Here is a 16,680-nt window from a genome sequence, read left to right as displayed (position 1 = left end):
GTCCATTGCCGCCATTACAAAGGTCTGTGTCCTGTACAGATCAGTGTTATAGTAGTCAGCTAGTTACATGGCCCCCAAACATGACCAGTCTCCCCCGGTGATCAAAGTCCCTCTCCACTCTCCTGTGTGCGGTGTGTACCAGTAACACTTACCAGTAGATGTTCTGGAATGTACAGGGGAGTTGTGCCGTCCATCAGATGGCTCTTTAAAAGTAAAAATGGGCAGAAAATCGCCCCTCAGCAACCACAAGATGCCACAAGACTTGTTTACTGCTCTGATTATTGTGGCAGTTGTTCGCCAGCCTCACCAACAGATTCAAATCATAACATTCTGTGATTGCACAATGACTTTTTTCCCTAGTGAAGAAGCTTTATTAACATGCAATGTACTGTGCAGTGCACAATAAATTATTACACATACATAGCCCATATCTCCCAAGTATCCCTCCTTTGGAGCGACAGTCCCTACTTTTCAGCCAAGTCCCTCTGTCCCTCTTTGCCCCTTACATGTCCCTCTTTTTGTTTGGCGCAGCATCAACTCTGGATCGGCCTGACTGAGCTGTCAGACCGCTCAGCCAATCACTGGCCGGGACTGCCACGGCCAGTGATTGGCTGAGCGGTCTGACAGCTCAGTCAGGCGGCACCGAAGCTGCTGCTGCGCCACGGGACCCGGGGACGAAGACAGAGCGTAGGAGAAGCCCTGCTAGGTAATGTATGCTGCTTCTCAAATCGTCGGACGCCCGCCACACACAGCTATTCCACTAAGCAATGCGTAGTGGGTGACCGATGATTTTAGGTTTGGGCCTAAATAAACGATCAGCCGATGACATGATCATCGGCTGATCGTTTTTTCTATTCCACCGAGCGATAAGCGGCCGAATCGGGCCGATTCGGCCAATTATCGCTCCGTGGAATAGGCCCCTAAGGATGCAGTCACACATATACAGGATGTGCTGCAGATTTGCAGATATCAGTGTAACCAGGGGTGTAGCTAATGTCTCTTGGGCCCTGGTGCAAGAGGTCAACTTGGACTCCCCCTTCCTCGACCAAGCAATGTTATTGCTGTACATATATACCAAGAGCAATATTACCAATAATACCAGTATATAGAAAGGAAATATTATCACCATACATATTACCGCCATACTGTTACTGACCAAATCTTGTATACTGAGACTAATATTACCAATAATACCAGTATAGAGAAAGGAAATATTATTACCATACATATTACCGCCATACTGTAACTGCCCAAATCTTGTATACTGAGACTAATATTACCAATAATACTGGTATACATGGGGGGAATATTATCACCACATTACAAACACGAGCATCACCACCATAGTGTTACTGACCGAATCCAGCATACTAAATCCAACAAAAGACAGTTCCAGATTACAAGTAACAAATATTACCACCACATACTGACTAACGCCACCACTGCTACTGAATAAAATCCACCATAGAAAGATCACTATCACCTCATACTGTCATATAGAGGTAGACCCAGCTCTACACAGGCTCTATACACCATATAAATTACAGTGCAGTTTCATAAAGTGACTCACAGGGGATATCTTCTCTGATCTCTTTTGATTTTCTTCTTTCTCTACCCTGGGCCATTATGAAAACTTCTCCAAGCCATGAATCCACAGAATCTGCCAGACAAAGAGTTTAGGCTCCTCATCCTGGCACCTTTATAAACTCTGCTGTTTACATTCTGAAATTTTAACCATTCCCTACCTGTGCTGTAATAGATCCTTGCAGTAAGAGAGTAACTGCTGCAAAACATCATACTATTACTATACAGCCATGTGGATGTGTGACCTCAACAATGATATTTTTTTTATTTTATTTATTAGCCTATACAATTAGCCTCATTACACTGTTATTCATCTGTTGTAAGCCTCCAATAATACGCCTTATATCTTCTCAAATTAGGTGAGATTCTACAGATAGCAGAGAACACTATCCTGCTCAGGGATATATTGCAGGTCAAGCAAATACTATGCTTTGCTGCCACCTGCTGTTCAAGTCATCTAAGTCTGGCTTCAATGCATCAAGGCTTACAGGGAACCTGTCACCATACTGTAGGCATCATGTCTTAGAGCAGAAGGAGCTGAGCATATATATATATATACACAAAAACACAGAAAAAATGCAACAGCTCACCGCAATGGCGAGATACAGACCCACTACAGACATGAAAATAGTTAAAAGCAGCCCCCCAACTGTAAACTACCTCACCATGTTACGGTGGCCTCATGTTACGGGAAGTCCTATATATATATATATATATATATATATATATATATATATATATATATATTTGTGTTGGGAACTGCAAAGCTGTCTAAGCCCCTGCAGTTCCCACCCAAACCCTTGTTTTGACCAAGCGCTACCACACAATGCTATAAAGAGCAGGCCCCCATGTACTGTATGTTCTTACATAATAGACCTGGGGTGGCTGCCTGTTGCTAAAGCACATCAGTGATTGCGTTCACTATTGGAACCACTCAGCAGGAGTATATACACTCACCGGCCACTTTATTAGGTACACCTGTCCAACTGCACGTTACCACTTAATTTCTAATCAGCCAATCACATGGAGGCAACTCAGTGCATTTAGGCATGTAGACATGGTCAAGACAATCTCCTGCAGTTCAAACCGAGCATCAGTATGGGGAAAAAAGGTGATTTGAGGGCCTTTGAACGTGGCATGGTTGTTGGTGCCAGAAGGGCTGGTCTGAGTATTTCAGAAACTGCTGATCTACTGGGATTTTCACGCACAACCATCTCTAGGGTTTACAGAGAATGGTCCGAAAAAGAAAAAACATCCAGTGAGCGGCAGTTCTGTGGGCGGAAATGCCTTGTTGATGCCAGAGGTCAGAGGAGAATGGGCAGACTGGTTCGAGCTGATAGAAAGGCAACAGTGACTCAAATAGCCAACCGTTACAACCAAGGTAGGCAGAAGAGCATCTCTGAACACACAGTACGTCCAACTTTGAGGCAGATGGGCTACAGCAGCAGAAGACCACACCGGGTGCCACTCCTTTCAGCTAAGAACAGGAAACTGAGGCTACAATTTGCACAAGCTCATCGAAATTGAACAGTAGAAGATTGGAAAAACTTTGCCTGGTCTGATGAGTCTCGATTTCTGCTGCGACATTTGGATGGTAGGGTCAGAATTTGGCGTCAACAACATGAAAGCATGGATCCATCCTGCCTTGTATCAACGGTTCAGGCTGGCGGTGGTGGTGTCATGGTGTGGGGAATATTTTCTTGGCACTCTTTGGGCCCCTTGGTACCAATTGAGCATCGTTGCAACGCCACAGCCTACCTGAGTATTGTTGCTGACCATGTCCATCCCTTTATGACCACAATGTACCCAACATCTGATGGCTACTTTCAGCAGGATAATGCGCCATGTCATAAAGCTAGAATCATCTCAGACTGGTTTCTTAAACATGACAATGAGTTCACTGTACTCTAATGGCCTCCACAGTCACCAGATCTCAATCCAATAGAGCATCTTTGGGATGTGGTGGAACGGGAGATTCGCATCATGGATGTGCAGCCGACAAATCTGCGGCAACTGTGTGATGCCATCATGTCAATATGGACCAAAATCTCTGAGGAATGTTTCCAGCACCTTGTTGAATCTATGCCACGAAGAATTGAGGCAGTTCTGAAGGCAAAAGTGGGTCCAACCCGTTACTAGCATGGTGTACCTAATAAAGTGGCCGGTGAGTGTGTATATATATATATATATATATATATATATATATATTATTACATGATGTTTTAATAAAGTTAGATATCAAAGTTTTATAACTGTATTAAAACAATGTATCAGCAATAAAAAGAAATCTTGCGCTGAGTAAATTAGGCGGAATTCTTCCTCGGAATCCCACCTGTCTCAGTGTACCATAGCCTGTGTATGAAAAAGCGCATCCCACCCCCGCCCGCTCTACGCTCAAAGAAGTGACATGTCACTTTTTTGAGCAGAGATCGGCGGCAGCAGAGGAGCTCGTGCTCTCCCATAGACAGGCTATGGCACCCTGAGACAGGTTGGATTCCGAGGAAGAATTCCGCCTGATTTACTAAGTGTGAACATACCCTAACCCTATAAACAGGTGGTGCAAGGATAGCTGGGTGGCGTAGTGCCTTGGATGTGTCATGTGGCAGGGTGGTGTTGCTAACCCAATGTCCCTAGTGTAATGCACAATATTAGTCAAGTAGCTGTTTCAATAATGTAAAGTACAAGCAAATAAGCTTTACTGAGCAGTCTCTGGGTAACAATACAGGTTAAAATTTCTGAGATGAAACAGACTGTGAAGGGACTTACAATGGACAGTAAAGATGTGGTCACAGATACCTTCCACAATTGTACTGTAAGAAATTTTATTTAAATATAGGGGAAACTTTATCCATGCCTTTTGTGTAGGATTAGGTATATAAATGCACTTTTCACTGTGCCTGTGGTTCTAGCTGAGCGAGTGGTGATAGCGATCACTGCTTGCTGTAGAGAGGCTGCCGGCCACAGTGATTGTGTCAGGCAGCCTCCCCAGGTACTGTATATAAGAATATACAGTACACAAGGGAAATGGGACCCTGCTCTGGGTAGCGCTGTGCAGCAATGCTAGATCAGAGCATGGGATCAGGAACTGCAGGGCTTAGAGCTCTACAGTTTCCCACTCCAGCGTTGGTGGCAGCAGAGGGGGCTGTGTCGCCCCTTCCTGCTGTCACTCAACAGACGTAGACAGAAAACTATACATTTCTTTTAATGAAGTTATATTACAAAGTACCCCTTTAAGCCTCAGCCAGACTGTACTGGTGGCCGCTTGTTACTCTGAGAACAAAGGGATCAGCCAGTGATTTTTCATTACACCTGATTCCAGTGTCGGACTGGCCCACCAGAAGATCGGAGGATCCTCCGGTGGGCCCTCAGCTTTACAACCTGCACAAACACTGACTAACATGTTGTTTCTGACTGGTTCTTCATTGGTGGGCCCCCTGGATCACTTCCTCTGGTGAGACCCAGATCCCCCAGTCCGACACTGCCTGACTCTATCTCCACCATCATGTCGGTGCAGTGTCAGGGGAGCCTCACACAATTTACATTGACGGCCAATCCCCAACAAAAGTATAGAGTGTATGGGGACGTTACACTACTACACCATGATAAATCTCTCTGTTTACAGTGGCCATTTTTTTATGTGATCCCGTTTTCTAAAGGTGAGAAGAAAAAAAATCCATATAAACTATCGCTTGCCAACGTGAATTTTTATTATTTCTGGATAACATATTCAAAATCAGGGCGAGACAATGTTTTTTACGCACAGATTGTTAAAACGTAATGAACCATAAGTATTATAGGTATACATGTCTATAGCCCAATGTACTGATATAAAAGCATTACCAGCATTTGCTTTGAGCTGTAAAATGATGATAGTTACAATCTCATTGGGCTGCTAGTGTGTGTATTTGGATTGACACTGTTTTTATGGCCTGTCCAGCCAGTAATTCCGGGACTGTAGGCACTGCCCTGATAGTGAGGACACTCCTATAGAACTACACGCACAGAGGGACCATTCCAGCGATCTGCTGTTCTTCCTGGCGCCACTAGGGGTCTCTACATCCCGATCGCTCACCTAGCCTGCTATTCACGGCCGGTTCGATTTCTCGCGAGAATTCTATAGTCGACTAATGTGAGCGGAAGTGGCTGCTATTTCTCTTTTCCGGCGGCCATAGTGGACTGTGCAGCTGGGTAAGGAGCTCAGGAGAGCGGTGGAAAGTATAATCCGACGCCATCCTCTCACGCAGCGCTCGCGTCACTCCCCGTTACCGTGTTAAAGTGTAGTAAAGGCCTCTCCGGTCTTCCGATGAAAACAATTGACGGTGTCGCGTGTGTTACTGGGGAGTTTGGGTGAAGGCACTGGCCTGCCGGTGTGTGATACTATGCCGCTCGTGTCCACTGATAAAACTGTAACGTTGGTGTAATGGTTTATTCCCCGTGCTCTCCCCCTGCGCTGTGTGGTTTGTTCCTGCAGAGACGCTGACAGCTATAAGAGCGGTGGCCGCTGGACAGGACATGGGGCTGCCCGGGGGTGGATGGAGGACGTGCGGAGCTCTCTATAGTGTCAGTGCCTGGCTGTATACTGCCCTCTGAGCTGGGCTCTGTATACAGCACGTCTGCATAGTGCTGCTCCTCCCTGTATATAACTGGGAAGATGTTATGTGAGGGCAGTCCTGTGCTGCTAGGTGTATGGTGGTTATGTGACAGCTCAGGGGATGCCATCATGGCTTGTCCTCTACCATAGAACAGTACTTGCTTATCCAGCATATAACATTCTGTGTGTTTCTTGCTTCTGCAGTCACCATGAAGTTCAGTCCGTTTGTTACCTCGGACCGCAGCAAAAACCGCAAAAGGCACTTCAATGCCCCTTCTCATGTGCGCAGGAAGATCATGTCCTCTCCCCTGTCTAAGGAACTGAGGCAGAAGTACAATGTCCGCTCCATGCCCATCCGCAAGGACGATGAAGTCCAGGTATGTGACAGTAGCTATAATGGACGGTTCCCTTTGTGCTAAGGACCTGTGGCTAACTCAATGGCAGCCATGAAAAAGTATAACATTGCAGTCGTACTTGACGGTACTTCCCCCCCCAGCATGGAGTGGAATTTTTCATTTCCATAGAAAACCACACTGATTTTTAAAAGACTTTGACAGACACAGAATAAATTTGGATGTGGAAATCAGCATGGGTTGTATGTGTGTGTGTGCACAATCATTGTATAAAATGTTAAAGGGTGCATCCATCGATATGATCGGTTTTGCGTGGAGAGATGTAGCGCATGTGCAGCGAGTTCTGTGCATGAACAGTCTCTCCAGACAGGACTACGTAGAGAATGTGTCAATGCATAAGTGACCCTTTAAGCAACTTATACAGTGTAGCCTGCTTCAGTTCATATCACCTTCTATAACTGAAGATTTCTGTGGTTCACTAAGAATTCTTGGCAGGACAGTTGTATCAGCTACTCAGCTGTAAGGCTTCCGAACATGAATGTTTTCATTCACTGTAAGCAAATGTCTTTACAAAAGCTTAATATAAATTGAGATTGGATTTCCCAACTTTTTTTTAAATTCTGGACAACTGTTCCAAGACTGCTGACACTGATGTGTTCATGCATGGAACCAATTTACTCCTATCGCCCAAACCTAGTCAGCTAGTTGAATGTGGATTGCTGCACTTTTGCGGGGTCCAAGCGAAAACTCGTTTTTGTGCAGGAAGTAACCTCAATCTAGTCACTAGCTCACAACGTTTGGGCCATAGGAGGAAGTCTGGTCTGTGCACAGATAAGTTAGCACCAAATTCTGATAGAATGCTGACATATCTGTGCACTGGGCAGCTGAATTGTGATGTTAATGTACCATGACCCTCAAACATGTAATTCTTGACGGTACTGAGCTTTTCTTCTACTCTAGTGAGTTATTAGTATCTTGTGTTCTGCATTTTCATATACTGTAGGCTTTACTGAGGTCTGTGTATTTTCTAGGCTTGTTAACTTTTCTGCATTTTTCTTTTTTTGTAATTGTATTTAAGAAATGTTGTAAACTTAAGACCTGTGTCCTCTTCCTGAGACTTTCCCTTCAGTACCTGTGTACCAAGGGCTTATAATGGGGAGGTAGAATAATTCATCTGCATTGGAGCGGTGTCTGTCCTGTGATTTTACACCTCATTAACAGATGAAACATACAGCCATTTCTCTTCTACACTGTACTTAATTCATGTATGCGAATGGCTCAGTAACACTGTCACTCTTGTAGGTGGTTCGTGGACACTACAAAGGCCAGCAAATTGGTAAAGTTGTCCAGGTGTACAGAAAGAAATATGTGATCTACATTGAGCGTGTACAACGTGAGAAGGCCAATGGCACCACTGTTCACGTTGGTATTCACCCCAGCAAGGTATGTATAGGTTCACACCACAGAAATTGTGATGATGATCTGTAAAGGTTAAAGGGGATAACTGGAGAGCAGGAAAGAAAATCCTACCTTGACTGCTGTCTGGCGCTTTAACTTCTGCAGATGAGAGGGGGATGGGAGCATGTTGTGAGCGCGGTGGGCAGGTGAAACCATGCCACTTGCAATGTCCACTAGCTGCCTGTTGCTGTATTATTGAGCAGTTTTACTGCCCGCAACATGCTTCCACAACTCATTTGTGGATGTATCAGAACGGACAAGCAGATGGAGAAAGTGGAGAGCAGAAAAGTTAGAACCTCTCCTGCTCTCATGATGATCCCTTTAACACAGAAACCATGTGGAGCTGTTTATGTGGAATATAACATGGGGTACAGAATTTTCACTGTTACAAAGTTTAAGCACTCTTCTGTTCTAATGCTATATTCTGTTCAAATGTTTGCCTTCAGAGCATGGTGATACTGAATTTTTATAGTTTAGTTGTACTACTTTTGCACAGTAAATTTTTCCCAGATCTAATAGTGGAGACCTGTCAGTCTTTTGTAGTCAGTGAATTGAGTGGCAGTGCCTGTGTGACCACTGCTCCATTCAGACGGGAATCAGGACCCTATTTTTATGATTGCTGGCAGTCCCAATGTTGGCATCTCCAGTAATCATTCATTACATGTCATGTGGATAGGTGATTAATGTTTCAGGGGTGACCTCTTTTAATTAGGCTGTTTTCACATGGCAATATTTGAGTCAGTTTTTGGTAGCCAAAGCCAGGAGTGGGTGCTACAATGGGACACTATAAGGACCAATAACCTCTTAAGGACCAATGTTACCCATACATCATCTCTTGGTATTTTGAGTCCTGATGGCTGAAGTTGGATGCAGCCCTTGGGAGTCTTGGAAAACTTGGATACAGCCATAGGCTTTAAAGGTTGTCCAGCCTTTTCATCTGTAGCTTGACTGCTAGTTGTTTAAAGGGAATTTTAAGGCAAATGTAGTTGGAAAACTTCCTGTACCTGCCACAGTTAGATCTTCTTGTCCCGCTTCTGATGACCTTGTGCTCTCGCATACGCTCCCTGCTTAGCACGGTCATTGGATGAGTGGGGAGAGGTCAATGGAAGAATAAAGGACCGCATTGGTGGAGGTAAGTATGCCAGTTTTGTGGCGCAATGGTAGAGCGTCTGATTCCAGATCAGAAGGTTGCGTGTTCAAGTATGCCAGCTTTAAATGCAAAGGCTCATCCACTAACCCCTTTGAGTGGTTCTTGGCTTAAAGGGGTTATCCAGCAAAAAAACTTTCAAATCAGCTGGTTTCAGTAAGTTATATGGATTTCTAACTTACTCCTATTCAAAAGTCTTCCCCAGGGCTGTGGAGTTGGAGTTGTAGTCAGAGTCTGGGTCGGAGCTAGTTTTGGCTGGAGTCAGAAAAAATGTACTGGCTCCAGCTTAAAAAAAAAACCAGAATTTAATGAATTTTACATTCCTCATCAACAGAAAAAGCCTTTCTCACATTTAGTTACCTTCATATATATAGGTCATAAAGCACTGCCCCTATTAGGGTCCATTTACACAAAGATTTGAAGCTAAAGCCAGGAATGGATTTGAAAAGAGGAAAAATTTGTCTTTCCTTTATGACCTGATCTGTTTATAGTCTTTCTGGCTTTGGCTTCAAATCTTTGGTAGATAATCTGTCACATAATTTTTGTAAATGGACCCTTAGATTAGGGTGCTTGGGGAGATGTTGTCGGTCACTATTCGGCAGCTTGTTTCTGCGCTGGAAGTCCATTGTGTGTGGGGGAGATCTGTGCTGATCTCTTCCTGGATGTTGGTATATGAGCAGCAGTGTAATATGAAGATATCCTGTGTAATTTAGAGGAGGAGAAGCCATAAGTAGTGTAGCAGTAACCTCTGTTCTCAATGTGGGATTTTCTCTCTGGGGAGAAGATTGTGTTTTCTTTTCTGCAGTGTGGTGTGGCTGCACAGGGGTGTGTGTGAGTGGCTGCACAGGGGTGTGTGTGAGAGTGGCTGCACAGGGGTGTGTGTGAGAGAGGCAGAAGTTCAAGGGGTATTCTGGGCAACAGTGAAAAATCCATGGGGGACAGAGTGATGGGATCATAATTAACTCCTGTTTACCCGTCTCCGTGCTCCCACAGTGCAACGTCATTGCTCATGGTCCCCTGTCGTCCCAGGATCATGTAGGACATTAGGAAGAAGCCGCTTAGCCAGTTCTACTTTACAACAGTGTGATAAATAATTCTCCTGGTGTCTGACAGGCCATTTACAGAGGAGCTGGAGTCGGTTACTCATAAAATTTAGGAATCTGAGCTGCAGCTTACTGACTCTACAGACCTGGTCTTCCCATACTTATCAGCTGCTGTATGTCCTGCAGGAAATGTTTTCTTTTCAGTCTGACACAGTGCTCTCTGCTGACATCTCAGCTGAGAGCTCTGTGTCACACTAAAAAGAAAACTCTTTCTGGAGGACATACAGCAGCTGATAAATATGGGAAGACCTGAGATTTTTAAATAGAAGTAAATTACAAATCTATATAACTTTCTGAAACCAGTTGATTCAAAAGATTTTCGCTGGATGACCTCTTTAAATTTTGGTGTGTGAAGTAGGCTATCATACGTGCATGTTCTTATAGTACACTTTCAGGGATTATTTTATATTTGCTACTGATTCTCTTACTGATTTGGCATAGTGGAGAAAATACTATTGTGGTGGGGGATTGTTACCAGTGTTCCCAAACTCCAGTCCTCATGGATTGCTGACAGGTAATGTTTTGAGGATTTCCTTAGTGTTTCACAGATGATTTCTTTATAGTTAGTACATCAGGTATTGCCACAGGGTTACCATCAAATCAAAAGCTTTTACTCCCGAGTACTGGAGTTGAGGAACACTATTAGGGGATTAATAATCTCTAAGCAAAACCTTACTAAAGTTACTGCTGTGTTAACATGTATATAGCCTAGGAACTTCTGAACTGCTTTACCTCAGCTGTTTGACACTGACAACTTTTACTAACTGTATTCTTATCTTTAGGTGGTGATCACCAGACTAAAGCTTGACAAAGATCGCAAGAAGATCTTGGAGCGCAAGGCCAAGTCTCGCCAAGTTGGCAAAGAGAAGGGCAAATACAAGGAGGAGACCATTGAGAAAATGCAGGAGTAACTTTATCAATAAACAAACTGTTCAGTTTCTACAAAGTGTGGCTCTTTTGTTCACCTCTGGCTGCTTTTTAGTGGCAATTCAGAAATTCTGGCTATTGCTATAGTCAATGTTGCATATCTTCCATAAGCCATGATAGGCATCTGGTTCAATGTGCACACTTACCTACGTTATACACAAAGTTATATAGCCTGTAGAAGGATTAACTTTTTTGCCATCCTTGTAAAGGCTAGATACCACTGAATACTGAATTGGCTGCCTATAAGTTCAGGATGCAGTTGTATGTGCAATCTTGGTTCAGTTGCTCTATAGAGCTCTTATTTTGGCTGTTTACTTTCTAATACTGTACAATGTTTTCCTTTAAATATCAATTGTATAAGGGTGCGTTCGCACGTACAGGATCCGCAGCAGACTCGATGGAGCAGATATCAATGTAACTAAATAACTGAACACAGCATCAAATCTGCTTCGGATCCTGTGTGTGCACTCACCCTGAAGCAAGGAAACGTTGCAGAACAAAACCAGGTAGCAGGTCATAAAAAGTCTATCAGTGTGCTTACCTCCTTCTGTGTAACATGCTTCCTGCAGATTGGATTGCGCACTCAATGTGACAAGTTTGTGTCCATTTGGCACAACAATTATACATTGCGAAGGCCTGAAGGTGTTGTCCTTGAGTAGAGGGGGGCTTTGATTTCTTTGATATATGCCCAGGGAAGGGGTGATTAAAAATAAACAGCACTTGCCTTCCTGGTTTCTGTATTGCTGCTGGTACCATAGGGCATATGAATTGCAGACGAATTACATAATATCTTATAACATGGGTTCTAACATGTAGTAAAATCGCCAGCAATGTCTTCTCTATCCCCGCTGTGTGACCAATACTGGGCTCTGGAGTTATGGTATTGGCTGAGAGGGTGACCTGCAATCGGCAACTTAGGCAGGACACTACTGCAGCCACTAGCTGGGCGGGCTGGCAACGTCATGACTCCAGAACCCAGAAGTGGCCACACAACTGGTATGGAGTGGAAAGATGTCAGTGGTGGCACAGAAGCCAGGGAGGTTAGTGCAGTTTATTTTTAATCACCCCTCCCTGGCCATATATTAAAAAAAAAAAAAAAAAAAAAAAGTCCTCCATATTGACAATTCTGTTATGCATTACTGTTTTACACCAAGGGATATTTATCAGTTCAGTCAGGATGCATAAGCAATTGTGAATCCATTTCAATGGCTTTGGTGCAAGTGAAGGTGATGACAAACTCGCAGGAAGGAAATGATTTTGCAGATGACCAGAAAATTAGGCTTCATTTACATGTCCATGATATATGGTTCATATGCACATTGTATAGAACACACTGAACAAGGCTCCCTGCATCACAATTCATTAAGATGAGCTCCTGAACAGCTAGAGCAGTACACTCCTGAACTGACATGGCTTTGTCCGTTAAATAGCATATACTGTAAAATAAAGCTGAACTTACCAGAAATCCAGGTCCAGTCTCCTGAAGGCAGATTTTCTGACTTGTGCTGGTTGAAAGAAAAAAAAAAACACTAAACAGGAATTCTGGCCAGTACAGAGAGTCACGGCTCAATGTGTCCATCAATCACATGACTGTCTTCTTTCTGTGAGCGCTCAGATGACCTGGGATGTCCTGTGACTCTTTGAAAGGGGGAAAAAAATGTAAATACAGGAAGCTATGTTTTCCACGATAACTAAAAAGAAATTGTAAACTTTCTTTAGATCACATCAACTGTTGATTTTGATAGTAATAACTGACACTTTAAGGCTGCATTCCTACGTTCCGTGATCCTGATGGATCACGGACGTGGAATGCATGTACCGGAGTCCCTCCGCGCCCGGACAGCAATTAGATGCTGGGAGTGGGGGAGACTGTATTCATAAGCACCGTGCTGTATTGAATCAGCCGCGCGGTGCTTATGAATACAGTCTTCCCAGCATCTAATTACAGATGCTGTCCGGGCGCTGGGGGACTCCGGTACATGCATTCCACGTCCGTGATCCGTCAGGATCATGAAACGTGGGAATGCAGCCTAAGGCCGGTTTCACACATACTGCATTGCAGTGAGTTCTGCAGCTAAATTGGCTGTGATACTTTGTAGTATCATTTCCTATGGCTCTACATGCAGCAGATTTCCATTCCTCTGCAAGAATGTAGCTCCTGCCCACTTAACCCTTCACTGCCGGGCTAATACATGACCTGGCCGCGCTCCCACCTGCTTTTCAGGCATCCTGCTCAGCCAATCAGTGGCTGAGATGGGACTGCGCACTGATTGGCTGAGTTTGGAGCCAGAGAGGCTGACAGGTAAGCATTAGCCTAGTAGTGATGGGTTAAAGGGGTCATCCAGCGCTACAAAAACATGGGCACTTTTCCCCCTACTGTTGTCTCCAGTTTGGGTGGGGTTTTGAAACTCAGTTCCATTGAAGTAAATGGAGCTTAATTGCAAACCGCACCTGACCTGGAGACAAAAATAGGGGGAAAAGTTTGTCCATGTTTTTGTAGCGCTGGATAACCGTCGGCTATGCCTGGCGCCATTCATGTGCTCCTTATAAGATGTTGAAACAGTAAATTACCTCATCTGTTCCCTCTATGGACGTTATGCATGCAGCAAAATATACCTCAGAAAACCATGACTAAGGACCCAGTGGGGTCTGAAATGCGTCGGTGTTATATGTATGTCCAATAAAGCATTCAATACTATTTGAACTGAAGAGGATCCTTTCTTCTTTGAGTATATAAGTACGTCGGCAGCTGGGGCCCCAATACATGATAATAAAAAACTGACCAACTGACCTGCCCAGGTCACTACCAACAAATTCCTAAACAAAAGAGGGCTAATACTGTATTAAACCATAAACATCCTTTATTAGTACAAAAATTTTTTAAATCACAACATGAAGTAAAATTATGCACATGAGAGGTACCATCCAGATGCACTGTAACATATAGGTATAAGCAGTGTGTCTATGTAAAATATAGTAAGATCTAAAATGGCCTATACAGAAATGCACACAATAATTATATATTAAACCATAAACCCTGCACAGTTGCATTGGCTTCTATGTTCTGCCGTGTACTTACTAATTGCCCAGTATTGCACCCAACCCAGATGAATCAAATAGACTAATAAATATTGTGAAATTACAATGCCATACAAAGTTCCAACAAATGGGGAGAAAGACAGTACCTGATATGAGCTGTGTGCTACCACCTCTAACGCACGTTTCGCGTACTGCTTGTTCACAGAGGAGTGCATAATTTTACTTCATGTTGTGATTTAAATTTTTTGTACTAATAAAGGATGTTTATGGTTTAATACAGTATTAGCCTTCTTTTGTTTAGGAATTTAATAAAAAAAAAAAAAAGAATGCTTCTTTGAGTAGTGAATTATAATACTCACATATTGCACTTTTATAAGATCTTCGCTCAGCTATATCTCTTCATAAAACATTAAATAAAATTATTTAATTCAAAGAGGACAATGAGGCTTGCCGTTGTCCCTGTCTCCAGCTATGTGTCCCCCCCACCCCTTTATGATCACCCCTTTCCTCCACTGAGCATACCGGAGACTTTCCACATTCTATATGTAAGTAATATCAAACTGTATTTTACAATATCACTACTGTATTTACTCATTTTGGCCATTATTTAGGGAGATTTGCCTGCTATTAATGTATTCGCTTTTAGTCCATGTTCACACAGAGTATGAACATGGGCCATTGTTTGACATCTTCACCCAGCCGATACAGGATGTATACACTACAGGCATGGTTCCATACACTGCTATGCTTTGTTTAACAGTCAAGCGTGTGTCCCCTCTGCACATTGACATAATGTACTAGCCCTTATTTATCATGCATTGTCCTACACCTGTGAGCTTTTAGCTTCATGTCACGCACTTTATTAAGCAGAGGTGAGGTCAGTGTGCCTTATCTCACATCAGCTCTAGGAGACATACTTTTATTAGTTCCACGTGTCTTGTTGGGCATGTTGTGGCACTATGGGCTGTGCTACAGACAGGGCTGTATTACCAGCTGCTGCCCTAGACACTAAACTTGCAGACGCCCCATCTACACTCACCAATTAGCATCAGGATTTCCTTATTTCTAAACATCATATTGCTATCTGATCAGTCTAATGCTGCGTTTACACGGAACGATTATCGTTTGAATTGTCACAATAATGATCAGATTTGAGCGATAATTGTGCAGTGTAAACAGATCAAGCGACGAGCGAAAATTGTTCATTTTGATCTTTCAACATGTTCTCAAATCGTCGTTCGCTAAAAATTTGCAGATCGCTTTGTGTAAAGTCTTTCAAAGATTCACCCTATGTAAAAGATCGGTTTAAGCAGTCTTAAAAATGTTTGCAATAACGATTTTTCTAACGATTTATTAGTCTAAACGCTGATCGTTATAAAAACCAAATTGTTGCTTCAAAAACGTTAAACGATCGATTGGGCGAATTATCGCTTAGTGTAAACGCAGCATTAGGCTTAGGATTGGTAAGTAATAGCTCCAAGCATCACATTTGAAGGTGTTATCCAGTGCTACAAAAACATGGCCAATTTCTTCCAGAGACAACTTGGGTGGGGTTTTGCTGCTCAGTTCCATTGAAGTGAATGGAGCTTAATTGCAAACCGCACCTCAACTGGAGACAAGAGTTGTGTTGTTCTAACTGTATAATTTGTGCACGTTTGGTGATGTTCCCCAACTACAGACTACAACTTTCCCGTTAATCAACTCTTACGGAACATTCCAAGGGACTCACTGTTGGACATTTTATTTCTGATTTGAACACTGTAGTAGGCTGTATATTTCAGTCAGTATTGTGGTCCTCATATTGCAACCAAAACCAGGAGTGGTTTAAAAACACAGAAAGGCTCTGTTCACACAATGGTGAAATTGAGTGGATGGCCGCCATATAACAGTAAATAACTACCATTATTTCAATATAACAGCCGTTGTTTTAAAATAACAGCAAATATTTGCCATTAAATGGCGGCCATCCACTCAATTTCACCATTGTGTGAACAGATCCTTTCTGTGTTTTCAATCCACTCCTGGTTTTGGTTGCAATACTGACTAAAATATACTGACTGAAATATACGTAGTGTGAACGCAGCCTAGTACTGTAAATTTTTCTTATACGCTATGTTGCTATGTAACTAACATCTCATATTGTAATACATGATATATTGTACAATATATTTCCGTCAAAATAACAAAAATCAATAAAATGTTGAAAAAAAAAAAAAAGTTTTGTTGTCTCTGAAAGAAAGTGGCCATGTTTTTGTAGCACAGGATAACCCCTTTAAATGGGTTATCCAGAGCTACAAAAACATGGCCACTTTTCCTCCCTCTCTTGTCTCCAGTTCAGGTGTGGTTTGCAATTAAGCTCCATTTACTTCAATGGAACTGAGTTTGAAGCCCCACCCAATCTCGAAACAAGAGAGGGGGAAAAGTGGCCATGTTTTTGTAGCGCTGGATAACCCCTTTAACAATGCCACACCAGACCTG

The 16,680-nt window shown here is 43.1% G+C and overlaps 1 protein-coding gene across 1 annotated transcript; it reads left to right on the top strand.

The window, feature by feature from the left end:
• Positions 1-5,675: 5,675 nt before the first annotated feature.
• RPL26L1 (ribosomal protein L26 like 1) lies at positions 5,676-11,882 on the top strand. Its single transcript, XM_069972260.1, has 4 exons — positions 5,676-5,772; positions 6,380-6,552; positions 7,831-7,971; positions 11,019-11,882. Exons 2-4 carry the CDS (start codon positions 6,385-6,387, stop codon positions 11,145-11,147), a joined length of 438 nt encoding a protein of 145 aa, XP_069828361.1. The 5' UTR covers positions 5,676-5,772; positions 6,380-6,384; the 3' UTR covers positions 11,148-11,882.
• The last annotated feature ends 4,798 nt before the right edge of the window (positions 11,883-16,680 follow it).

The sequence above is a fragment of the Dendropsophus ebraccatus genome, chromosome 1 (genome assembly GCF_027789765.1).
Source record: "Dendropsophus ebraccatus isolate aDenEbr1 chromosome 1, aDenEbr1.pat, whole genome shotgun sequence".
NCBI classification, from domain to species: domain Eukaryota; kingdom Metazoa; phylum Chordata; class Amphibia; order Anura; family Hylidae; genus Dendropsophus; species Dendropsophus ebraccatus.
The sequence above is the reverse complement of the archived record's forward strand: the minus strand, read 5'-3'. Positions and strand labels throughout refer to the sequence as shown.